At 38.5% G+C, this 27,879-nt stretch overlaps 1 protein-coding gene across 1 annotated transcript; it reads right to left on the reverse strand.

Annotated features, from left to right (window-relative positions):
• Positions 1–246: 246 nt before the first annotated feature.
• USP12 (ubiquitin specific peptidase 12) lies at positions 247–26,876 on the reverse strand. Its single transcript, XM_081326294.1, has 9 exons — positions 26,566–26,876; positions 15,536–15,616; positions 14,626–14,839; positions 12,030–12,256; positions 10,593–10,669; positions 10,233–10,316; positions 9,812–10,009; positions 2,233–2,311; positions 247–1,937 (listed from the first exon to the last, which is right to left on the reverse strand). The coding sequence occupies exons 1-9, from the start codon at positions 26,611–26,613 to the stop codon at positions 1,836–1,838; spliced, it is 1,110 nt and encodes a 369-aa protein (XP_081182420.1). The 5' UTR covers positions 26,614–26,876; the 3' UTR covers positions 247–1,835.
• Positions 26,877–27,879: the final 1,003 nt, after the last annotated feature.

Genomic DNA, 27,879 nt, shown 5'->3' on the forward strand with positions numbered 1-27,879 from the left:
ATATTCCAAAATATGTAGAAAGCAATAAATTATACTAACGTTTCCAACCAGAGAAAGGCAGTAAGCCCAAATTCAGGTTTTATGCAGTCATAACCTATAAATAGTCCAAACAATATGCACTTTTATATAAATTGCTTTTAAAAATGAATATTTATTCTCCTCAAGAGTTCTTATAGAAGTCTTTGGGACACTGGAATTCTGCACCACCACGGCCCGCCCCCAACAAGATGATAGAATAACTGAAACAAGGCTTTAAATTTTTTAATAAAAAAATCTTTACAATTTAACATGATTTTTTTCACATTAGTTAAATAAGACAACCTACATTGAAAATCTGTTCAGTTTGATGTTAAATTCCTGAGCTAAATTGTATAGGTAAACTGAATGCATTAATTATAGCAGCAGACAAAAACAGTTTCTTACTAACACTGCCAGCAAAACAAAACTATGATGAAAAAGCGTGCCAAAATATGAAGGCACAATTGATCTAACTGGAAATATGCATTTAGCTTTATTTCATCAATTTACATTCAGCCACTGTCAGACAACATAACAATGATGTAGAGATCCCTGGCTTTCAGGATCAACAATTTTAATATTCTTTTTCTTAATCTTTAAATTTTAGTGGGTAAAACCTTCACAAGACTTTGGGGAGTTTTCAACTATCCATACCCATTGCATCCACGGAAACTGAGATATTCTGAAGCTATTTTACATTTTAATTAATGCTACAATGAAGACCAAAATTACATACATTTGCCACCCTGGCTCTATTAAGCATGGGCAATCCTGGCCTATATTGCAGTCAAAGTGTTTAGAAGACTTAGAGAAACTGGTACAGTATAGCACCTATACCATCCTAACAGTGATAAAACAGAAAATCTGTTTTACACCATCAAAGACATTTCCACTTCAAATTCTTTAAATAACACACATGAAACATACAGCAAAAGACACGGCTCCTTATTAAAGAAGCAAATTCCATACTTTCCCCTGGTTAGTTTAGGTTTTGAAAGTATATTTTCTGAGAAATCTTGTAGATGAACAATGTAAAAGAGTATTTAAATCCAATAAAATCTAATATACAAATCTAGGTTCCAAAATTTGTGGAAATATAAAACACAGAAACTCTAAAAGTTGCAGTAATGCATAAATAAAAATAAAATTATAATTATAAATCAAGTTCTTCCCCCATAGAAAGTTTAGAACTCAAAACTGTTCCCATAAAGGTACTTATTACTGTAATGTAAGCTTCTTACAAGAAGCAAAACACATTTGACTTCTTGGTTCCAGTCACAAAACCATATGCTATAAATTTATTCTGGCCAAGAAAGCAAGTGTTAGTCTAATTCTCTCTGTGTGCAAAAAATAATAATCTAAAAACTGAATATAGGTAAAATCAAGATCAAGAATCATGTGCACTTTTAGTACTACCAAATAAATTAATGTGCCAAATTTATATTGCTTTGTTGCACTTCCATTTAATGCAACATTGACAAAAAATCAAAGATGCCAAAGATTATGAAAATATATCCACAAAATTGGACTTTTGATCAGGTCTGTTAGATACAACTTGCTTGATGGGAAATTCTTACAAGAGTAGCTGATCTGTTTCTCCAGCGCATTTGTGATGCATCAGCCTTGTCCTTATGACCCCTGAGCAAATTCATGGAGCGCAATATGAAGGTTTCTGAAAGCCTCTCTGAATACCTGGGTTTGTTGCAGCGCAAACCACATTATCATTCTTTTGTCTCTGCTTTTACTATCTTCTAATGTAGTAGTTTTCATGTTATCCAGAACAGTGAGGCAGGAAGTAACTTTTTGCCCAGACACATTCAGTCCCGGGACTGATAGAAGAGAATATAACCAGATTCTGAGTTTTTTGAGATATCTGATGTTAACCCGTAGAAATCCTCAATAGCTTGGGCGTCTATTTTCTGAAACAAAATAGAGGCGTACACATTTCTCAAAAAACAATAATTTGTAATTTTGTAGCAAAACTATGGCTTTAGCACCAACATATTAAAAAATAATTTGTCACTTACAGCAACAGAGGTATTTACTAAGAAAAACATGCATAATTGTTATTTTTTGGTAAATAACAGATCTATATCAAGAGCAATAAATTAAATTGCTTCCAAATATTTCCAATTTTGATCACCTAAAGCCAAATAGCAAAAACGTAAGTTTAATGAATACATTTTACAAGCAATGAATCATAATAATTCTTACCTCTACGATGTCATCATCAAAGAGCAGCCAAAAATCATGGCTCTTTACAATGGCAATATAGTGTCCTCTGTTAGGTCCACTGCGCAAAGAAAATAATTAATGCTATGTCATTTTCAAATTCAGTATTATGTGGGGGAGAGATTACATAAAATGATACTACCGAGAATCTTTGATTAGTTGTATAGCTTTTTTCTTAATAAACCAATATAATCTTTACTAAAGATTTTATTTGAAGAAAAAAAATGTGAAGAACAATTAAGCCAAAGAAGGGAAGGTGTGGAAAAAGTGGTTTCCTTACAGCTCCAAAGGGTCCTTGATGAAACTGATTAACTTGACCCCTTTCAGTTGGGTTTTGGACTGGGTGATGGGGTGGAAATGGCACTGGCCGTGCTTTGGATGATTTCTGGTGAAAGCAGAATAGAGGTAGTGCAACCATCCTTGCTCTCCTTGATCTATCAGCAGCTTTGATACCATCAACCATGGTATCCTTTTGGGATGGCTACGTGGTTTGGGGCTGGCACAGTATTATTATTATTATTATTATTAATAATAATAATAATAATAATTATTATTATTATTATTATTATTATTATTATTATTATTATTATTATTATTATTATTATTATTATTAAACTTATATACCGCCCTTCTCCCGTAGGACCCAGGGCGGTTCACAAGGCAATTAAAACAACATTACAATACAAAAATTAATAACAATTAAAATAGATTAAATTTTCCTTAATTAAAATCTAAAACCCCTATAACTGATTAAAAACCCAATTACAATAAGTTAAAAAATTAAAAAATCCTGGCCGGAAAGCTCAAAGAGCCAGGTCTTCAGGTCCCGGCAGAACGAACGAAAATCAGGGGCAGTCCTAAGCTCTACGGGTAACTGGTTTCAGAGGGCAGGCGTGCCCACAGAGAAGGCCCTCCCCCTGGGTGTTGCCCGCCGGCAATCCTTTGCCGGCGGCACCCTGAGAAGGCCCTCCCTGTGGGAGCGCACAGGACGAAGGGAACTTGATGCCAACAGCAGGTGTTCCCTCAGATATCCCGGACCCAAGCCATTTAGGGCTTTATAGGTCATCACCAGCACCTTGAATCTCACCCGGAGGGCAACCAGAAGCCAATGCAGCTCGCGGAGCAGAGGTGTTATATGGGAGTATCGGGAAGCCCCCATCACAACTCGCGCGGCTGCATTCTGCACCAGTTGAAGCCTCCAAATTATAGACATATATCTTTTAAATACAGATTATAAGATTTTTGCTAAAGTATTGGCTAATAGATTAATGCAAGTTTTGAAACAAATGATTCATAGTGATCAATCGGGATTTATATCTGGGAGGTATATGAAATATAATGTAAGACAAATTGTTAACTTGCTTGAATATTTGGATAAGAACAACCAAGTCTCTGCAGCATTGATATTTTTGGATGCAGAGAAAGCCTTTGACCAATTGAATTGGCAATTTTTATTAAGAGTTGTTGAGGAGATGAATTTTGGAGAGGGTTTTCTACATGCTATTAAAGCTATATATCAACAACAAACTGCACAAATTATAGTTAATGGGGGATTAACAGAGATTTTCAAAATTGAAAAAGGTACAAGACAGGGTTGCCCCCTATCACCATTATTGTTTGTTCTAACACTAGAGATTTTATTAATTAAAATTCGAGAGTCCTCTATGATAAAGGGAATTAAAATAAAACAGAATGATTATAGACTCAGAGCTTTTGCTGATGACTTGGTTGTGACAGTATCCCAACCGTTACAGTCGGTTATAGACTTGATGGAAATTATAACTCAGTATGGTAAGGTTTCTGGGTTTAAGGTGAATAGTAATAAGACTAAGATATTATCTAAGAACTTATCTATGAGTGAAAGGGATATGTTATCTAAATTAACAGGTTTTGAAATAGTGAAGAAGGTTAAATATTTAGGAGTATATATTGCGGCCTCAAATGTAAAATTGTATAAGAACAATTATGAAACACTATGGTTGAAGGTACAAAGGGACTTAAATAATTGGAAAAAATTACAATTATCATTACTGGGAAGAATTGCAGTTGTTAAAATGAATGTTCTACCAAAGTTTCTCTTTTTGTTTCAAATGATACCTATATTGAAAAAGGATGCCAACCTTGATCAATGGCAGAAGGGTATTAACAAATTTATCTGGGCGGGGAAAAAACCAAGAGTTAAATTTAAGATTTTACAAGATGCCAGGGAAAGAGGGGGACTCAAGGCGCCGAATTTGAAATTGTACTATGATGCGGTTGCCTTGACCTGGATTAGTGATTGGCTTAATTTAACCAACAAGAGAATACTTCATCTTGAGGGATGGGATTTGGTATATGGATGGCATGCATATTTGCTTTACGATAAGAAGGTGGACAGGGCTTTTAAATCCCATATTCTTAGAAGTGCTTTATTGCGTGTCTGGAAAAAGTATTATTATAAGTTAAATTATAAAATACCGATTTGGGGAATTCCTGGACACGCGATAGAGGGCGTATCTATGGGAGTGAGTATGAATATGGTTTCTTATAAGGAATTACTTAGACTGCAAGGGAATGATTGGCAACTTAAACCACTAGAGGAGTTAAGACACGAAAACATAAGTTACTCTTGGTTTCAATATACCCAATTGAAAGCTAGGTGGAAGTCAGATCAAAAGGTTGGCATCACAATTACAGATCAAAATTTAGTAAAGCAAATTAGAGATTTAAATTGTGCACATATAAAGAGGATATATAATGCTTTAATTGAATTGGATTCGGAAACGGAACTGGTTAAAGACTGCATGATAAAGTGGGCACAAAATATTCAGGAACCAATTTCGTTGGACACCTGCGAGATAATTTGGGTCAGAAATGTTAAATTTACTCAGGCTCAAAATTTAAGAGAAAATTTTTATAAAATGTTTTATAGATGGCATCTGGATCCCAAGAAGTTGTCCAACATGTATCCTACTTTACAGTCTAAATGTTGGAGGTGTGGTAGTTTAGAAGCTACCTATTTTCACATGTGGTGGACTAGAAATATAAAAGCTTTTTGGATTAAAATTTGGTGGAACATTCAAAAGATTTTAAAGAGAAAGATAAAGTTTTCTCCGCAATTGTTTCTATTGGGTATTGTTGTAGATTGTGATGTTAAAGAAACTAATTTGATGTTGAACATGATAACAGCAGCACGGTTACTGGTGGGACAATATTGGAAGAAGGATAGTTTGCCCACTATAGAAGAATGGGTGTTTAAAGTTTCGAATCTTGCAGAAATGTCTAAGATTTCTGCTTATTTGAAAGATCATTCACAGGAAAGATATATTTCAGTTTGGAGGAGATGGATAAATTATATTCAGAACAAATATGGGACTAAAAAGTTCCATTTAGCTTATGAGTAGATTTTAGTGAGATATTCTTATTAGCACGTTGTTTGTAGTTATATTAAAGGGGAGTTAAAGCACATTCCCCTTCATGGATTACTGCCTTGTCGTGGCGAAGGGGCTTGCGTAATTCAATGAAGCTATGAGCTATGCCGTGCAGGGCCACCCAAGACGGACAGGTCATAGCAGAGAGTTCTGACAAAACGTGATCCACTGGAGAAGGAAATGGCAACCCACTCCAGTATCTTTGCCATGAAAACCCTATGGACAGTACCAAAAGGCAAAACGATATGACGCTGGAAGATGAGCCCCTCAGGTCGGAAGGCGTCCAATATGCTACTGGGGAAGAGCAGAGGGCTAGTACTAGTAGCGCCAGAAAGAATGAAGCGACTGGGCCAAAGCCGAAAGGACGCTCAGCTGTGGATGTGTCTGGTGGTGAAAGGAAAGTCCAATGCTGTAAAGATTTTTTCTCCATAGGAACCTGGAATGTAAGATCCATGAATCAAGGAAAGCTGGACGTGGTCAAACAAGAGATGACAAGACTGAACATTGACATCTTAGGTATCAGCGAACTAAAATGGACAGGAATGGGTGAATTTAATTCAGATGACCATCAGGTATACTACTGTGGGCAAGAATCCTTCAGAAGAAATGGAGTAGCCTTCATAGTCAATAAAAGAGTAGGAAAAGCAATACTGGGATACAATCCTCAAAATGACAGAATGATCTCAGTTCGAATCCAAGGCAAACCATTCAATATCACAGTAGTCCAAGTCTATGCCCCAACCACCAGTGCTGAAGAGGATGAAATTGACCAGTTCTATGAAGCACTACAGCACCTTATAGAACTAACACCAAAAAATGATGTTCTTATCATCATGGGGGATTGGAATGCTAAAGTAGGAAGCCAAAAGATAACTGGAATAACAGGCAAGTTTGGCCTTGGAGTGCAAAATGAAGCAGGGCACAGGCTGATAGAATTCTGTCAAGAGAATGCGATGGTCATAGCAAACACTCTTTTCCAACAACCCAAGAGACGGCTCTACACATGGACATCACCAGATGGTCAACACAGAAATCAGATTGACTATATGCTCTGCAGCCAAAGATGGAGAAGCTCTATACAGTCAGTAAAAACAAGACCAGGAGCTGACTGTGGCTCAGACCATGAGCTTCTCCTTGCAAAGTTTAGGCTTAAACTGAAGAAAGTAGGGAAAAGCACTAGGCCAGTCAGGTATGAATTAAATCATATCCCTGTTGAATATACAGTAGAGGTGACAAATAGATTTAAGGAATTAGATCTGATAGACAGAGTGCCTGAAGAACTATGGACAGAGGTTCACGACATTGTACAAGAGGTAGCAACCAAAACCGTCCCAAAGAAAAAGAAATGCAAGAAAGCAAAATGGCTGTCTGAGGAAGCTTTGCAAATAGCTGAGGAAAGGAGGGAAGCGAAAGGCAAGGGAGAAAAAGAAAGATACGCCCAATTGAATGCAGAATTCCAGAGAATAGCTAGAAGAGATAAGAATGCCTTCTTAAATGAACAGTGCAAAGAAATAGAAGAAAACAATAGAATAGGGAGGACCAGAGATCTTTTCAAGAAAATTGGAGAAATGAAGGGCACGTTTAATGCAAAAATGGGCATGATAAAGGACCAAAATGGCAGGGACCTAACAGAGGCAGAAGAGATTAAGAAGAGGTGGCAAAATTACACAGAAGAACTATACAAGAATGAGCTTAACGTCCCTGATAATCACAATGAGGTGGTCACTGACCTCGAGCCAGACATCCTAGAATGTGAAGTGAAGTGGGCCTTAGAAAAACTGAGCAACAACAAAGCTAGTGGAAGTGACAGTATTCCAGCTGAGCTATTCAAAATCTTAAAAGACAATGCAGTAAAAGTGCTACACTCAATTTGCCAGCAAATTTGGAAAACTCAACAGTGGCCACAGGATTGGAAAAGATCAGTTTACATTCCAATTCCAAAGAAAGGCAGTGCCAAAGAATGTTCAAACTATCGCACCATTGCACTCATTTCTCATGCTAGTAAAGTCATGCTTAAAATCCTACAAGCTAGACTTCAGCAGTATGTGGATCGAGAACTACCAGAAGTACAGGCAGGATTTCGAAGAGGCAGAGGAACTAGAGATCAAATTGCCAATATACGCTGGATCATGGAGAAAGCTAGGGAGTTCCAGAAAAACATCTACTTCTGCTTCATTGACTATGCTAAAGCCTTTGATTGTGTGGATCACAACAAACTGTGGCAAGTTCTTAAAGAGATGGGAGTACCAGACCATCTTATTTGTCTCTTGAGAAACCTATATGCGGGTCAAGAAGCAACAGTGAGAACTGGACACGGAACCACTGATTGGTTCAAAATTGGGAAAGGAGTCCGGCAAGGCTGTATACTGTCGCCCTGCCTATTTAACTTATATGCAGAGCACATCATGAGAAAGGCAGGGCTAGATGAATCAAAAGTTGGAATTAAGATTGCCGGAAGAAATATCAACAACCTAAGATACGCAGATGATACCACTCTAATGGCAGAAAGTGAAGAAGAACTAAAGAGCCTCTTGTTGCAGGTGAAGAAGGAGAGTGCAAAACTTGGGTTGAAACTTAACATTAAGAAAACCAAGATCATGGCATCTGGCCCTCTCAATTCCTGGCAAATAGATGGGGAAGAAATGGAGGTAGTGACAGATTTTATTTTCCTGGGCTCCAAGATCACTGCAGACGGGGACTGTAGCCAAGAAATTAAAAGACGCTTGCTCCTGGGGAGGAAAGCCATGGCAAATCTAGACAGCACACTAAAAAGCAGAGACATCACCCTGTCAACAAAAGTGCGTATAGTCAAGGCTATGGTCTTCCCAGTTGCAATGTATGGCAGTGAAAGTTGGACCATAAGAAAGGCTGAGCGCCAAAGAATTGAGGCCTTTGAACTGTGGTGCTGGAGAAGACTCCTGCGAGTCCCTTGGACTGCAAGGCGATCAAACCGGTCAGTCCTAGAGGAGATCAATCCTGACTGCTCTTTAGAAGGCCAGATTCTGAAGCTAAAACTCAAGTACTTTGGCCACCTAATGAGAAGGAAGGACTCACTGGAGAAGAGCCTAATGCTGGGAAAGATCGAGGGCAATAGAAGAAGGGGACGACAGAGAATGAGGTGGCTGGATGGAGTCACTGAAGCAGTAAGCGCGAGCTTAAATGGACTCCAGAAGATGGTAGAGGACAGGAAGGCCTGGAGGAATGTTGTCCATAGGGTCGCGATGGGTCGGACACGACTTCGCAGCTAACAACAACAACAACAACAAAGCACATTATGAATTTGGTTAATTGTATATTATGCATAATTTTTATTTAGAATATGATTAACTGTTTTTAACTCTTGTATTGTATTGATGTTTTTAAATACTTTGTAAACCGCCCTGAGTCCTACGGGAAAAGGGCGGTATATAAATTCAATAAACTTAAACTTAAACTTATTTAACTCTGGGAAGTGGGGGGGGGAGTGGGTGGGTTTGGGGTGGGAGGGATTTGGGGATATATTGTAAAATTTTGTTTTTGTAAAACTCTTTAATAAAAAAAAAGCCTCCAAGTGGTTCTCAAGGGCAGCCCCATGTAGAGAGCATTGCAGTAGTCTAACCGGGAGGTCACAACTCCTTTTTCCAAAGACAGTCCCAATCAGTGTTAATAGGGAATGAGAGGTTCAGCCCACCACCACTCCTTTGTGGGGTACCACAGGGCTTCGTACTTTCTCCACTCCTTTTTAACATCTACATGAAACGGCTGGGTGAGATAATCTGATACCATGGGATGAGATACCATCCCTGCTGATCCAAGTGATGCTGTCACTGCCCTTCCTGAAAGCTGTAGAGATGGCTGGAGACTGGAGGGATCTGGAGGGGGGAACAACAGGCTTCAGCTGAACCCAGGCGAGACGAGGTGGCTGTGGTTGTAAGGAACCTCGGTATCCAATTGTTTATCATTGTTAACTTTGGATGTGGTTGCACTACCTCAGACAGAGGTTATAAGGCAGTTAAAAGTAACATTTAATGCACTATCAGTCATTATGGTAGTGATCATTAGGCCAGTATTGTACATATGTAATAAATTTCAGACTTTATGTTTAGGATTTTAGCATATATACATAGCACTATTTTCCAATAAGTTAACAAAGAACAGATTGTAATTATTACCTTCCACAATGAACTACCACTGCCACAAGATCATACATTCTGTCAGGATTTGTGGCGTCACCAGATGTATTAAACAGTCGAAGTTCTAAAGGGAATACTACCCTATAGGAGAGTTTTGTATATCGATGTAGCTGGTCCATGTATTTAAATCTTTTCAGATGGAGAGCAAGAATCATAGGCAGCTTTTTTACTTTCATTCTGAAAGAAAATTAAACTGATCACCACATTTAATTAGATTTCAAAGTCTATTTTGCTACCTGTCTGCAAAGTCATAAAAAATTAATCGAATTCTGTTATCAATTTATTATCTCAATATTACCATTTGCTAAAAGTTCACACAAGGCAATGACCTCATGCAAAAGCTCAAAATATGCAGTTAATTATATATATTGCTAACATTCAAAATAAATGCAAATAGTACCTTTTGTGTGCTTCCTGTTTACTGCGACACTCTTCACAGTAATATTTATATTCACTGCACAGGGTTTCTGTGTTGCTGAAACCCCTAAAACAGGGGAATAAAAACATTAAGAAAATTCAATTTTTGAATAAATTATATTGAAAGACCAACAACTATGAATTATCTCACTGAAATATTTTTATACTGAACGGACATCTCGTATTTGAAACACTATGCACTAAGTAAGTTCAAGTTCAATTAAGGAAGAATATAAAAAGTGTTATGAAGTCTAATAATCTAAAACTGGTCTAATAAAACCATTTTACTTTATCTCAAATAAGTTTATATGCTTACGAATCAGGGATAAGTTATTGCTCATACCTTAAACAATGTGTGATTGAAGTATTTTGTTCCACATCAACAGAAAGATCTAAAAAATCTTCATCTTTGCTGCTTATCTGCAAGTTAAAATAAATTGTATAATCATCCATTTATGTACATTTTTGAAAGACTTTAAACTAAAAATAGATGAACTAGCAATAAAAATCAATAACGGTAATGATGGTGACTAAACTTTTAATAAAATTGACTCTTTTTAGAGAAAGAATGCTATTGTTTTCATCTTTCCATTTGTGAATATTTCACTATTAAAAGTATGGTAAACGCCATATAATTCAGGGATCTTCTTTTGATTTCTCCTTTCATACAGAAAAAAACAGATTCATTTCTCTTGAGTACCTCAGTACTCATCGTAAATTGGTTCTGGGACACGTGATAAGTACCAAAAATGATGTGTACCAAACAAATTTTTTCCATAAGGAATATTTCCATATTCACTCTTTCTAAATGCTATATGTCACCAACCTTTTTTATATTAAACATTTTTATCACGTTACTACAAAAAAAGTCCTTGCATGCAAATAAACATCTGTTGTTCGATTCCATTAAGTCAGACTATGAAAAGAAGTTTATTGAACTCACACAAAATTCAAATTCATATCAATATTTTATACTCAGCTTTTGATCCATTGCCAAAAACAGTATTTGTTTTTAGACATCACTGGATCAGGCAGGGAAGTTATGCCAGTGACTCTGTCAGCCAAAGAATTCCGACTGGCTGGCAGAGAGAGTTGTCTCCTGCTGCCTCTGCCCTCTGTAACATTCTTCCCACCCAGAGTCAGACGGGCGTCCTCTCTCTTGGCCTTTTGGAAGGTTTTGGAAGGTTTATTTATTTTATTTTATTTTATTTTAATCTCATTTATATCCCGCCCTTCTCTGAAGACTCAGGGCGGCTTACAATCTAAGAAGCACAAACCAATGTGCTTAGCAATAGCCTTCATTCTATGTATATGCCTGCTTATTAGGGCTTTCGCCCCCCCCCCAAGTGGCATTATTACAAAGTCAGCTTAATTGCCCCCAACAATATGGGTCCTCATTTTACCTACCTCGGAAGGATGGAAGGCTGAGTCAACCTTGAGCCTGGTGGGATGCGAACCTGCACTAATTGCAGGCAGCTGGTGTTACTTAAGGAGGCATTAGCCCACTGCTCCACCAAGGTTGTGAAAACATGGCCCTGAGGTCTTCTTTTGGGTGCACACAGGAACACATAACCATGAGGCTGGTTAGCATCCTGAAAGGCCTCTCTCCCCTTTAATTTTTAACACCAAATTTTAATCATCCTTGGCTCTTTTAAAATTTATATACTACTGTTTTAATGTTTTATTTGTACATCACCCAGAGTCCCTCTGCAAGGGAGATGGCCGGTTTCGAAAATTGATAAATACTGAAAATTAAGACAGATTTGTAGACGATGCTTACAGTTTCACAGGTGAGACACCTTGTTTCATTGGTTAATGTTCCCTGGAAGATTTCATGAACCCATGTTGGATCTGGGGAATTATTGTTTTCACTGTCAATGCTGCCATTAGGTAGACGACCATTCTGTTTCTCCTGTTTTCTCTCCTCTTGCAAAATATCTGCCACTGTATTCAGCAAATAGTTCAAAAATTCATGTGCGTCTTGCTGCATATAATTGTCAAACAGCTCTACAAAAAAAATTGATATGTTTAGTCTACTTCTTAGATACTGTAAATAGATTTAAAAAGCAATTGCTGAGAATAAACAATGTCAGAAAGCTATTACACACATCCTACCTAACTTTCTATAGCATCTGGTTTGCCGTCATATAAGAGAGTGTTGAGCTACCTAAGCTTTGAGGTTGAATTTTGTTCAACATTATTCCAGCCTCAGTCTCCCAACATACATTTAGCATGATCCAAAAAACCCTAAAACAGGGGTGTCAAACTGCCGGCCCACAGGCTGGATGCATCATAGCAAAACTGTGCCCACCCCATTGCCAGTAATGGCAAAAAAGTCGCAATACGTCATGACACGTCACATGATGTTGCGAGTTTGACACCCCTGTCCTAAAACGAACTGCAAGAGGCTGGAACATACCGGTATATTCTGGACTCCCATACATTACATTATTTCAGGTGTGTTATTGGAACTTGGTTCTACATATACTTAAAACTTTCAAAAATGGGAGAGAGGTGTTCCTTTTTATTGCTGCAATTATGACAGAAACATATTGAAGAGGACTGAGAATATTTTTTCAAACAACAGAAAAGGATTTCTGCAATACACAAGCCTGCTTCCACCGAATAGTAAATATATGTTCATTAATATGATCCTGGGAAAAGATGTGGCTGCTTTAAAGAGTTACAGATAGGAGCTTTTTGGATTGAACGCTCAAAGGGTCTTTTTGGAATCAAATCCAAAACAATGCACAGCCCCATTACCTATGAGAATGGTCTGCAATTTAATAGTTTTACAAAAAAAATTTCAAATGAGTATTGAACATACAGCATGCCTAGCAATGGAACAATGATCCCATGAAAGCTAAGACCTTGAAATGTTTTTTTCTGTGTGTCTTGCATTTAACCATATAGTTAAGAAAAAAATGCTTAAACAAAAAATAACTATTACGGTACTTTATCTTTCAGAAGCACTATTCATTTTGATTCGTAGTATGAAACTGCACCCCTTTATGGATTGAACTGCAATCTCTTGAATCCATAATAAAATGCTAAAATGAATCTAAAAATCCAAAATGAAAAAACACATATTTCTGCTTGTGACAGGGTTCTCTGGCTCTTTCAAATTGTTGTTTTTTCAGTATTTCTTTTCAGTTAATTGATACCTGATGTTTTGTTCCTCACAACTGCTTAATAATCTGAGTATTTAAAAATCTCTGTAATTCATTTATGTGCTTTTCTTAATTAAGCAGATACTGAATCGAATTACTAAAATGATATTCTTTAGGAATAAACAGAAAGTGTACTCACAAGTATAAATGATTTGTTCAAAGGTTGGTCAAATGAAATAATCATGAGTTCCTTATACCATGCAAAACATCTTGACAATGCAATTGAATTTGAGGAGCAACAACAAACCAGAGAGACAAATAAGTCTCCATCTGGTCTCTTGTTAAAAAAAAAAAGTTTTCATCCTAACAGAACTGAAGAATTTCACCACAGTTGCAAATGTATAAATAATCGCGGTATCTTTCTGAACAAATGTTCAATTCTAGTTGAACAGTCATTTTTAGAAGATGTACAATTAATGCTTCTGATATTGGCAAGTTAAAACAGTTTCGTCTTCATTTCAGTTAAAATAAACTGAATAGATGCCTGGAATTGGTAGATAACAGAATTCTGTGAATGAAGTATCCCTTAATTGTGGATGATAGCATTTCACTTGTATTGGATAGAGTACCTAGTCTAGTATGCTAGCTGTGCACTCTTGAGTAAGGCAGAGAACTTATATCTGGGAGCTCTTATTCTCAGTAAGTTATTCAGTGGCTTACTTTTGTAAACTGCAGTTAATTAATTTTGATCGCATTTTACTAATGGGAAAAATCTTCAGTATTTACAAATCCAGTTCTAAATTTTATTCAAAACACTGGTGTTTACAGGAAATCATAATAACTTTGGCTTCCTTAGGGATTTTCAACATGTCACCTTCTGTGTTACCGTTCAGACACCAAGTTAAGATTGGTTTTGTTTACCAGAATATTTTTATTATGTTAGCTGTGCTAATCAAATTCAATTAAGTTGTAGTGTTATTAAAGTTTTGCTGAGTGCTATTTTACTGAAATTGTGTCTTCGGGCAATTTTTAACTTTTCTTTAATCAGATGCTATCAAGCACTACCTTATTTGTTTAAAATAAATGTGTTGTAAGGAAGACTGACTTTGGACTTACAAAGCATAAGACTTTTATGACAAATTTTTAAAGATTTGGATTTTGAAGATCAGTCCAAGTAAGAATATTGAATGATGGGGGGGGGAATGCCCATTTTATCATTAAATTAGTTAAAGGCAAAGTCTTTACAACAATAAAATAAAACATTACCATTCTCTTTTCGTAATCTTGTTATAAACTTTTTAGGAGGTATCACTCCAACTTTCTTCTTCTGGGTGGCTATACTGTGGAAGAGATCAGCTAAGCAGGTGAGAAGACTCTCTTTTTTTCTGGGCTGACTCTTGTATGCCAAGACTTTCTCTCGAAATGGTCGACAAAAATAAAGTGCCTGAAGAACTGAATTACAGTAGCATGTATTTCCAAACTGGAAAACAAATTGACAATTTAGCCTGACAAGAGTCAGTAAGCAAATGGTACGCAGAAAGAAATTTGCTAAAGCATATTAATGATTTTTGGATTCTGAAGAATAACATAATCCATGAATTAGGGATAAAAATAATGGTCAGCAATCATACACGTGTTTACTGCCACCCAGCTTAGATTTTACATATATTTTATATAATACTTTTATATTTCTACAACTGATTTGCCAAGTAATTCTGAAAAACCAACCATAAAAATAGAGAATTTTCTTAACATTCTTGATATCCAGCAAGTGCAGGCTGGTATATACAAAACATTAGTATTGTACATGAACAAAAACCAAAATATACCCAACATGTTCCTGAAATAGATAATTTGTCCATTTTTACTTTCATTAAGGATTCTCCAATTGACTTGCTAGGAATTATACTGATCTGAAAAATATTATCTTAGCATATAAACTAGGTTACAGTTATGAATAATTTGTGATCTATTCTATACCAAAATTAAATACATTAAACATTATTGTTCATTAAACTGAATTAATGAAAATTAATTAAATAATATTATAGTCACTTTTATTATTTTATCGCAGCTATAAATCTCTAATGTACTAGCAAGCAATTTTTCAACAACTTTCTTATTCTACATGTTTAATTCCATTTCTTTTTCGAAGCAACCAAAATATGAAACTTACATTTACTAAGCCAAAATAATGTTCATTGACTGGGAATTGTTCTGGACCAATTTCTTTCTCTAAGGCTGAGGCATTAGCGCCCTAAGAGGGGAAAAAAAAAGTATTTAGAGGCTAATTGTTAAAGTATTTTCTTGTATAGTTTGACTATACAAGTTAAGTAGTTTACTGAAGAAAGAACTAAATAAGTTGTGGGAAGCAATAATAATGGTATAATTTTTAACATTTTGTAAGATATAAAATTTCAAACAAATTTAATTAACAAATGAGTTTATGGTGTACCAAAAAGGAAATTAGACTGGCCCGGCCATTGTTTCCAGCTTACTTTTTCCTATAATTCCAATAGAAATCCATAAATTGTTCTTATTAGATATGGTAGAAAGAATATTTATCAATATAATTAGCATTTGTGTGTATATAGGTGGGTGAATCTTATACCAGGCATCTATAATTATGGTTGATGTTACTTATAAACTTACATTTTTTCCAATCAGGTATATATATACCTAACATTAATGGACTACATTTTAATTTTCTAAAATTAAAAAAATTCAAAAGAAATTATAGAGCCGAAAGATAAAAATCAGAACCCAAAGGTAAAAAACACTAGAAAAAGGAAATTATTGAATTGTATTTAGCATATCCCCTTCATGGATTACTGCCTTGTCGTGGCGAAGGGGCTTGCGTAATTCAATGAAGCTATGAGCTATGCCGTGCAGGGCCACCCAAGACGGACAGGTCATAGCAGAGAGTTCTGACAAAACGTGATCCACTGGAGAAGGAAATGGCAACCCACTCCAGTATCTTTGCCATGAAAACCCTATGGACAGTACCAAAAGGCAAAACGATATGACGCTGGAAGATGAGCCCCTCAGGTCGGAAGGCGTCCAATATGTTACTGGGGAAGAGCAGAGGGCTAGTACTAATAGCGCCAGAAAGAATGAAGCGACTGGGCCAAAGCCGAAAGGACGCTCAGCTGTGGATATGTCTGGTGATGAAAGGAAAGTCCGATGCTGTAAAGATTTTTTCTCCATAGGAACCTGGAATGTAAGATCCATGAATCAAGGAAAGCTGGACGTGGTCAAACAAGAGATGACAAGACTGAACATCAACATCTTAGGTATCAGCGAACTAAAATGGACAGGAATGGGTGAATTTAATTCAGATGACCATCAGGTATACTACTGCGGGCAAGAATCCCTCAGAAGAAATGGAGTAGCCTTCATAGTCAATAAAACAGTAGGAAAAGCAATACTGGGATACAATCCTCAAAATGACAGAATGATCTCACTTCGAATCCAAGGCAAACCATTCAATATCACAGTAGTCCAAGTCTATGCCCCAACCACCAGTGCTGAAGAGGATGAAATTGACCGGTTCTATGAAGCCCTACAGCACCTTATAGAACTAACACCAAAAAATGATGTCCTTATCATCATGGGGGATTGGAATGCTAAAGTAGGAAGCCAAAAGATAACCGGAATAACAGGCAAGTTTGGCCTTGGAGTAGAAAATGAAGCAGGGCACAGGCTGATAGAATTTTGTCAAGAGAATACGATGGTCATAGCAAACACTCTTTTCCAACAACCCAAGAGACGGCTCTACACATGGACATCACCAGATGGTCAACACAGAAATCAGATTGACTATGTGCTCTGCAGCCAAAGATGGAGAAGCTCTATACAGTCAGTAAAAACAAGACCAGGAGCTGACTGTGGCTCAGACCATGAGCTTCTCATTGCAAAGTTTAGGCTTAAACTGAAGAAAGTAGGGAAAAGCGCTAGGCCAGTCAGGTATGAATTAAATCATATCCCTGTTGAATATACAGTAGAGGTGACAAATAGATTTAAGGAATTAGATCTGATAGAAAGGGTGCCTGAAGAACTATGGACAGAGGTTCGCAACATTGTACAAGAGGTAGCAACCAAAACCATCCCAAAGAAAAAGAAATGCAAGAAAGCAAAATGGCTGTCTGAGGAAGCTTTGCAAATAGCTGAGGAAAGGAGGGAAGCGAAAGGCAAGGGAGAAAAAGAAAGATACACCCAATTGAATGCAGAATTCCAGAGAATAGCTAGAAGAGATAAGAATGCCTTCTTAAATGAACAGTGCAAAGAAATAGAAGAAAACAATAGAATAGGGAGGACCAGAGATCTGTTCAAGAAAATTGGAGAGATGAAGGGAACGTTCAATGCAAAAATGGGCATGATAAAGGACCAAAATGGCAGGGACCTAACAGAGGCAGAAGAGATTAAGAAGAGATGGCAAAATTACACAGAAGAACTATACAAGAATGAGCTTAATGTCCCTGATAATCACAATGAGATGGTGGTCACTGACCTTGAGCCAGACATCCTAGAATGTGAAGTGAAGTGGGCCTTAGAAAAACTGAGCAACAACAAAGCTAGTGGAGGTGACAGTATTCCAGCTGAGCTATTCAAAATCTTAAAAGATGATGCAGTAAAAGTGCTACACTCAATTTGCCAGCAAATTTGGAAAACTCAACAGTGGCCACAGGATTGGAAAAGATCAGTTTACATTCCAATTCCAAAGAAAGGCAGTGCCAAAGAATGTTCAAACTATCGCACCATTGCACTCATTTCTCATGCTAGTAAAGTTATGCTTAAAATCCTACAAGCTAGACTTCAGCAGTATGTGGATCGAGAACTACCAGAAGTACAGGCAGGATTTCGAAGAGGCAGAGGAACTAGAGATCAAATTGCCAACATACGCTGGATCATGGAGAAAGCTAGAGAGTTCCAGAAAAACATCTACTTCTGCTTCATTGACTATGCTAAAGCCTTTGATTGTGTGGATCATAACAAACTGTGGCAAGTCCTTAAAGAGATGGGTGTACCAGACCATCTTATTTGTCTCTTGAGAAACCTATATGCGGGCCAAGAAGCAACAGTGAGAACTGGACACGGAACCACTGATTGGTTCAAAATTGGGAAAGGAGTCCGGCAAGGCTGTATACTGTCACCTTGCCTATTTAACTTATATGCAGAGCACATCATGAGAAAGGCAGGGCTAGATGAATCAAAAGTTGGAATAAAGATTGCTGGAAGAAATATCAACAACCTAAGATATGCAGATGATACCACCCTAATGGCAGAAAGTGAAGAGGAACTAAAGAGTCTCTTGTTGCGAGTGAAGAAGGAGAGTGCAAAAGTTGGGTTGAAACTAAACATTAAGAAAACTAAGATCATGGCATCCGGCCCTCTCAATTCCTGGCAAATAGATGGGGAAGAAATGGAGGTAGTGACAGATTTTATTTTCCTGGGCTCCAAGATCACTGCAGATGGGGACTGTAGCCAAGAAATTAAAAGACACTTGCTCTTCGGGAGGAAAGCCATGGCAAATCTAGACAGCACACTAAAAAGCAGAGACATCACCCTGTCAACAAAAGTGCGTATAGTCAAGGCTATGGTCTTCCCAGTTGCAATGTATGGCAGTGAAAGTTGGACCATAAAAAAGGCTGAGCGCCAAAGAATTGAGGCCTTTGAACTATGGTGCTGGAGAAGACTCCTACGAGTCCCTTGGACTGCAAGGCGATCAAACCGGTCAGTCCTAGAGGAGATCAACCCTGACTGCTCTTTAGAAGGCCAGATCCTGAAGCTAAAACTCAAATACTTTGGCCACCTAATGAGAAGGAAGGACTCACTGGAGAAGAGCCTAATGCTGGGAAAGGTTGAGGGCAATAGAAGAAGGGGACGACAGAGAATGAGGTGGCTGGATGGAGTCACTGAAGCAGTAGGCGTGAGCTTAAATGGACTCCAGAAGATGGTAGAGGACAGGAAAGCCTGGAGGAACGTTGTCCATAGGGTCACGATGGGTCGGACACGACTTCGCAACTAACAACAACAACAATTTAGCATATAATACAGCTGATATGGTTAGTATCATTTATATTACAAGGCATTTTCAGTTATGCATGCATAAAGAAAAATGAAAGTACAAATTGTCAATTAATATAATTGTTATATTAAATAAATAAAAAGAATCCAAATGGTAATATTTTAATTAATAAAAATGTTTCAAATTGTTATATTTTGAACCTTTTTTCTAATAAAATCTATGCTTGCAGACATATATCATTCTTGCACTAACGTTTCTGGATAGAATGCCAGGCTATCCCTTAAACAGAAATATTTTTCTAAACTTATTTCTGATACCAGAATTTTAGAAGATATACATTCAGGTAGACCTTGACTTAGGACCACAATTGAGCCCAAAATTTCTGTTGCTAGGAAAGACACTTGTTAAGTGAGTTTTTTACCATTTTATGATCTTCCTTGCCATAATTGTTAAGTGAATCACTGCAGTTGTTAAATTAGTAACATGCTCTTGCTTCCCCATTGACTTTGCTTGTCAGAAGGTTACAAAAGGTGATGATGACCTGACCCCAGGGCACTGCAATCATCATAAATCTGTGTCAATTGCCAAGTGTCTGAATTTTAATCACATGACCATGGGGATACTCAATGATCATAAGTATGAAAAACAGTCATAAGTCACTTTTTTCAGTGCTGTTGTAACTTTCACTAAATGAACGGTTTTAAGTCAAGGACTCTGTATTAATTTAATTTTAATTTAATTTAATAATATTTATATACCGCCCTTCTCCCTGAGGACTCAGGGCGGTTCACAGGGCAAAAGTCAAATACAAAGTACAAACATTAAAAAAAGATTAAATAATTGCCCAAGTTAAAACAATTAATACAATAATAAAACCCCAAAAATAAAATTAAAAATACAAAAAAAAAATAAAAACCCCACCAATCCCCGTCAGGCTAGGCCGGCTTGTACAAACAAAAACGTCTTGAGATCGCGACGAAAGGAGCGAAGATCGGGCGCCATCCGGAGCTCTACCGGCAACTGATTCCACAGCTCCGGAGCGCCCACAGAGAAGGATCTCCCCCTGGGCGCCACCAATCGACATTCTCTGATCGGTGGCACCCTGAGGAGGCCCTCTCTTTATTAGAGGAAGAATAAAGACAAGAGTTGTAAAAGGGCAGGGTGAGTAGTTTCAGCAAAACACTCAACGAAGTCACACATGATATTCTACTAGAGAAGGTGACAAATGTGGGTTGGGCTTTATTACCATTAAATGGATATAGAATTGGATGCACAATCATATTCAATGAGTGTACAATACTCTGCCTCAAACTGAAGGGAAACATCAAAGGAAATATCAGAGCTACTAGGACCTGAATGAATGAGGAGTCAGAAAATATGATAATCAATTCTGCAGATAACACAAAATACAGAGATGAGGTAGCTAACATTAGGACAGTATTAATAAGTTGTAACATTAGACAAAAACTTAAAAGGTGTATTTTAACAGCTACAAATGCAAAGTTGTTGATCTGGGTAGGACAAAGCAAAGACATAAATACAGCATAAGAAGGGCACATAGTATTCAACAGTATATGCAGAAAAAAAATCTGGGCATATGGATCACAACCTGAACATGAATCAACATTGTGATTCAGATGTAAAAAAAGCAAACCCTCAGCTGCATGAACAGCGGTACTGAATCAAGACCAATAGAAGTAATTTCTTTTCTCCATTTTGCATTAGTCAGATCATTCCTAGAACACTGGATTCAAGGCACTAGATTTTCAGAAGAACATTGATAAACCAGATTATGTCTAGAAGAGAGCAACCAAACTGTTAAAGGTATTGTGTGTGTTTAGCCTGCAGAAGCAGAGTGAGGAAAAATATAAGGGCAGCCCTTGTTCAGTGACCACTTGTTCAGTTACCATTTGGAGTAATGACAGTGCTGAATGAGGAGACTTACAAGGTTTCTCATAGTTGCAGCTGTCACAGCATCCCCATGGTAACGTGACTGCAATTTGGGCACTTGGCAACCGGCTTGCAATTACAATAGCCAGAGAATTCTGCAGTCAAGTGATCACCACTTGCAACTCTCACTGCTAGTTTCCAACCAGCAAAGCCAATGGGGAAGCTAACAGGAGATGGCAACTAGCAATCATGTGACCAGAGGATGCTGCAACATTATAGGATTTGCTTAATACGGGCACCCGGAACCCTAACCCTTACTCCAAGTGGCTCACATAATTTGGAAATTATTAATTCTGCCATTAACCCAGCCTAGAACTACATATTTATTTGCAGCCCCATCACGTTTTATGCATATTTTTGACTCGCAATCAACTACTTAATGTTATTACTAAGTCAATTACTCCATCCTCTACTTCCATTTTGTTTCCTACTTGGAAAAAGTTGTAGTGGCATATGATAAATTTCAATATGTTACTTCAGTCCATTTTTTTAACCTGCCAAGATCATTTTGAGGTTTGTTTTCTGAGTTATTAACCCTCCTTCAATTTTGTACCATTTACAGCTTAGTAAGCATTTCTTTCATCCAATTATTAACACAATTATTGAAGTATACTCAAAATGTATCCTTGTGGAAACCCAATGAATATAACTTTATTTTTATTAAACCTATGTAGCCATACTGGTATGTTCTATTGTCCTCCATATTTTCCTAATTGGAATTCTTGGCAACTGTGTGCCATTGGTCGTAACTGCATACCCATACACATTCATCTTCACCATTTTTTGGACACCCCAATAGGAAGGCTTTTATTTTTTCTTATTCCATGTACAGGCTCTCATTTTAACCAAGTACAAACTCTTTATGTAGAACAGGGGTGTCAAACTGCCGGCCTGTGGGCTGGTTGCATCATGTGGAGGTTGCACCCACCCCAGCTCCCAGCAATGCAAAAAGTTGTGATATGTCATGACATGTCACATGACACAGCGAGTTTGACACCCATGATGTAGAAGGAAATCTTCTTAGGGATTTCCTACCTAAACTTTTCCACCAACCTGTTGTTATTCACTGTTTTCTCATTAAGTGATCTCATTCTCTGGAACCTGCCTTTTAAAATCATTATTAGTTTCAGCTTATTCAACAGGAAACAACCATTCAATCCCTATCTGGCAGGGGTTCCCAACCGGGGGTGCAAAATGATATTCCGGGGGTGCAAAAAGTTGAATTTCAAAATTATAGTGTATATGCATAATTTGTTGCCATTATTTCAAACTTTTGTAAGGGTTGCAAGAATATATCAGAGGCGTTCTAGGGATGCGGGATACAGTTGCAAGAAAAAGTATGTGAATCCTTTGGGATTACGTGGAGTTTTGCATGAATTGGCCATAAAATGCGCTCTAAACATCATGTAAGTCACAACAATAGAAAAACACAGTCTGCTTAAAATAATACTACACAAACATTAGCTGTTGTCATGTTTTAATTGAACATAACATGTAAATATTCACAGTGCAGGGTGGAAAAAGTATGTGAACCCCTAGCCTAATGACTTCTCCAAGAGCTAATTGGAGCCAGGAGTGAGCCAACCTTGACTCCAATCACTGTGATGATATTGGATGTGTTGCTGACAGCTGTCCTGCCCTTTAAAAACACACACCTGTTTTGGGTTTACTGGTCTCAAGAAGCACACTGTGATGTGAACCATGCCTCACAGAAAAGAGCTCTCAGAAGACCTACGATCAAGAATTGTTGACTTGCATGAAGCTGGAAAGGGTTACAAAAGTATCTCCAAAAGCCTTGATGTTCATGTGTCCATGGTAAGACAGACTGTCTACAAATGGAGAAAGTTTAGCACTGTTGCTACTCTCTCTGGGCGTGGTCGTCCTGTAAAAATGACTGCAAGAGCACAGCACATAATGCTTAATGAGGTAAAGAAGAATCCTAGAGTGTCAGCTAAAGACCTACAGAAATCTCTGGCACATGCTAACATTTTTGTTGACACATCTACAGTAAGGAAAACATTAAACAAGAATGGAGTACATGGGAGGACACCACGGAGGAAGCCATTGCTGTCCAAAAAAAATACTGCAGCACGTTTGAAGTTTGCAAAAGAGCACCTGGATGTTCCACAGCACTACTGGCAAAATATACTGTGGACAGATGAAACCAAAATTTAGTTGTTTGGGAAAAACACACAACACTATGCGTGGAGAAAAAAAGGCACAGCACACCAACATCAAAACCTCATCCCCACTGTAAAACACGGTGGAGGGAGCATCATGGTTTGGGGCTGCTTTGCTGCCTCAGGGCCTGGACGGATTGTTGTCATTGATGGGAAAATGAATTTCAGAGTTTATCAGGACATTTTGCAGGAAAACGTACGACCATCTGTCCGCCAACTGAAGCTCCGCAGAGGATGGGTGATGCAACAGGACAATGACCCAAAGCATACAAGTAATTCAACAAAACCATGGCTTCAACAGAACAGAATACGCCTTCTGGAGTGGCCCAGTCAGAGTCCTGACCTCAACCCGATTGAAATGCTGTGGCATGACCTTAAGAGAGCGATTCACACCAGACATCCCAAGAATATTGCTACACTGAAACAGTTTTGTGAAGTGGAGTGGTCCAAAATTACTCCAGATCGTTGTGCAGGTCTGATCTGCAACTACAGGAAACGTTTGGTTGAGGTTATTGCTGCCAAAGGAGGGTCAACCAGTTATTAAGTCCAAAGGTTCACATACTTTTTCCACCCTGCACTGTGAATGTTTCCATCTTATGTTCAATTAAAACATGACAACAGCTAATGTTTGTGTAGTATTATTTTAAGCAGACTGTGTTTTTCTATTGTTGTGACTTACATGACGTTTAGAGCACATTTTATGGCCAATTCATGCAAAACTCCACGTAATCCCAAAGAGTTCACATACCTTTTCTTGCAACTGTACAGAAACAGTTGGGAGGAGCTGCTATTTGGCAATCAGCACCTCTTGGGACACTCTACTTACAATTCACAGCTATTCAAGAAAATCACCTTTTCACAGTTCTTCACACCTCAGCACATAATCTATCAAAGCACACAGTAGCTTTTTGCAGTCCCTATCTTCTGTTCTTCCTGTTAGTTCACTTGACAAGCACCTGTTAGTTATTCTTGTCTGCTTGATTACTTACAAAGCATTTTTGGTATTATTATATCTTATGGAATAACTAGTCAGAACTCCTTGTTGTCTCTTCTTCTGAAGATTACATATAGCTGCAGAAAAATGATATACCAACTTACAAGCCATTTTGATCAAGGTAGCTGGCTTGACAATACTAATTTTCATACAATATGGCTAACTAATCTGGGAAACTTAATGCTAAAAATATTTTCTTTATATTTTGGAAAAAGTAATCTAAATGAAGGGCACACAACCTACAATCTTTATGCATCCCATTTATCTAGGGTGTGAGATTTGTCAACTCTTTTTTTTGCATTGGGATGGTTTAAAGGGCAGAATGAAAAAGAGAAAATTATTTATCTCAGAAACAGGGACTTAAGGTAAATGTATCAGGGCTGTCAAACTCGCAACATCACATGATGTGTTGTGACGTATCATGACTTTTTTTTCCATTGCCAGCAATGGGGTGGGCGCAGTTTCAGCATGATGCATTCGGCTCACAGGCCAACAGTTTGACACCCACCCACCCCAGATCTAGATAATGATTTACAAACCTGTAAAATAATAACTATTGTTTCCTGAGGAGCTTTTAACTTAGCTTCACAATGATCGTTTGCATTACATTGAAAGAAGAAATAGTACAATGGCTCTAAACATCTTCTCCATACTAATTTTAAACTAAACTGCCAAAGAGTAAACGATGAAATAAAAAAGCACACCCAAAGGTGTACATATCTATTTTTCTAAATCACATTTCATAAGTAAGTCAACTACTAAGAGACTTTCAAGTGATTAAGAGGATACTTTTTAAAGAATCACAGTCTCATTAAAAATCCACAAATGCTTACCAGCAGTGAAATACATAAATATTAGAATATTTCACTGTTCTGCTGGACTACTGAACCATTTTCAACGAGTTGGCACAGATCCCACCGTCATCCTTGTTTTAATTCCATACTGCTACACAACCCTCTCCGTTTGCTAAATTTGTTCTACCTAAACTTCTCCTTTCACCACACCCACATCCAAAATTCTTTTGCTTTCCTCAAGTTTTTCTGTTTTTGTCTCATTCCTCCTGCCTCTCCAGAGCATTGAGCAAAATTACCAACTGGCTCTCCTGGGAAATGTTCTCCATCATTTGTAAGACATCAACAAGTTATTTTTCCACCAAATTTCAATACGAAGTTATCCCCCCCCCCCCCCGCCGCCTTTATATGGCTAAAACAAAATTCTTAAGAGAGGACTTTGACGAGGAAATCTCGAAAGATCCGTTCAGTTCCGGTGCTCCAGCCAGACAAAATTGCAGGCTTAAGATTTCTTTACCTGCAAGACTTTTGAGCCAAGATCAGGTATTACATCCCATCAAGTATCATTGCTGGTGCTGGAGAAGACTCCTGCGAGTCCCTTGGACTGCAAGGCGATCAAACCGGTCAGTCCTAGAGAAGATCAACCCTGACTGCTCTTTAGAAGGCCAGATCCTGAAGCTAAAACTCAAATACTTTGGCCACCTAATGAGAAGGAAGGACTCACTGGAGAAGAGCCTAATGCTGGGAAAGATCGAGGGCAAGAGAAGAAGGGGACGACAGAGAATGAGGTGGCTGGATGGAGTCACTGAAGCAGTAGGCGTGAGCTTAGATGGACTCCAGAAGATGGTAGAGGACAGGAAAGCCCGGAGGAACGTTGTCCATAGGGTCGCGATGGGTCGGACACGACTTCGCAACTAACAACAACAAAGTATCATTGCACGAGATCGCCTTCTATTAAATCCTAACCTTTGACAGGTAGGTCAGTTTGGTCGAATTCCAGGGGCTTTGCTTGTGAGTAAATATGCATGAGGACACAAGTCTGCCTGGAAGAAGCCCTCCACAGGGAGAAGGGGACTCGGACGCTCCCCGATCCCTTGACCCAAGGCCCCATATTCCCTTCTCAATTGAAGGTAAGGCACACCTTCGCCCGGGCTCCGCCCAGTTTCCCCCCACCCCACCCCACCCGGCGGCCCGCCTCTCATCCGCCACCGCGCATGGGCCCGAAAGGGCGAGGGAACAGGGGGCACCTCCCCTCACACTCACCATGGTACAGATGGAGGCTATTTTGGAGACTGTCATTAGGATTTCCATCCGCGCAGCGCCATCTTCTCCCACCCAATCACAACGTCGAGCCGGGCCGGGGGAGTCCCGCCTGAGGAGGAAGAAGGCAGCCCGGCGGCGGCGCCACCTTCAGCAGCTTACAGCGGAACCCACCAGGGCTCCGCCCGCCTAACGAAACGGCCCGTCACAGCTCTGACCGTCGAAAGGCGAGCGGCACGCGCTGGTTACGCTCACCGTCCCCTCCCCGCTTTCGCTTCTTGCAGGATCCGCGCGCACGCCACGGCGCGAGCCGGCCCTTCTTCCGCCCACACATGCGCGCGCGCGCGCGCGCGCCTGGTCGTCTCTGCGGGCTGAACCCAGATTTCTCTGGCCCTCGAACTCAACCAATCAGGTTTCACTGCTCACGCACCAGCGCTCTCCTCGGCCGGTCTTTCTATTCTAGGTCTTAGAGATACCCGGTTCCAGCTGCTGGGTCTTACTTAATGGCAACCGGGTTGCTGAAACACCTGGGATCGCACATCAAGCCGTGCTCAGATTTGCTTGGATACGTGCGGTGTACAAGGCGTGCTTTATGGTTTAATAGGCTATGGGATATCATCCATTTGCGGCTTATCTTAGCATGGCGTAGCATGATGAAAGATCACAGCCAGTAAAATCCTCACAAGGAGCACTTCTATCAGAGCCAAGGGTTTATTTATCCGTTTAGCTTTTGACTATAAGTCCTCTCCGTGTGTGAGATTTCTTGCCATAGGTTTGCACTCTTGAAGTATAATTGCAATTAATTTTAAGTTATAGCTTAATCATGGCTTAATCTTACATCTTATACAAACTGGCACTATATATTCCAACGCTTTCATCAAATCTGATTAATTAAGCAGGATAACGTATATCAATATATGCATATTCGTATAGAAGGCAGATTTTGGGGTAATGGGGATGATAGCCTCAGGTGTTCCAAGTCAAAGTTTAGCAATATGAAGGGCTTTAAATAACATGCCACCTGTAGTCACTGGTTTATAACTATTGACACGTTAAATCTGGTACATAATACAAAAAAGAGAAACAACATATTTAAATTTTCTTCTATTACTTTGTTTTTATGATTATTCACTACCCAGTAACACAGGTTTGAAAGGGAGGGCTATACAAATTGAATAAAAAGCTTGTCAAATAATTATCCCCAATGTTTAAATGATAATAGAATAGGCAACAGGCAGTTCTCTTTGCAGATTTGGAACAGTTACATAAATGTAAATGCTGTCTTCCTACTGCACTTCTACCTCTTGAAGTTTTTGA

The sequence above is a fragment of the Vipera berus genome, assembly GCF_964194415.1.
Source record: "Vipera berus genome assembly, chromosome: 4".
In the NCBI taxonomy this organism is placed as follows: Eukaryota; Metazoa; Chordata; class Lepidosauria; order Squamata; family Viperidae; genus Vipera; species Vipera berus.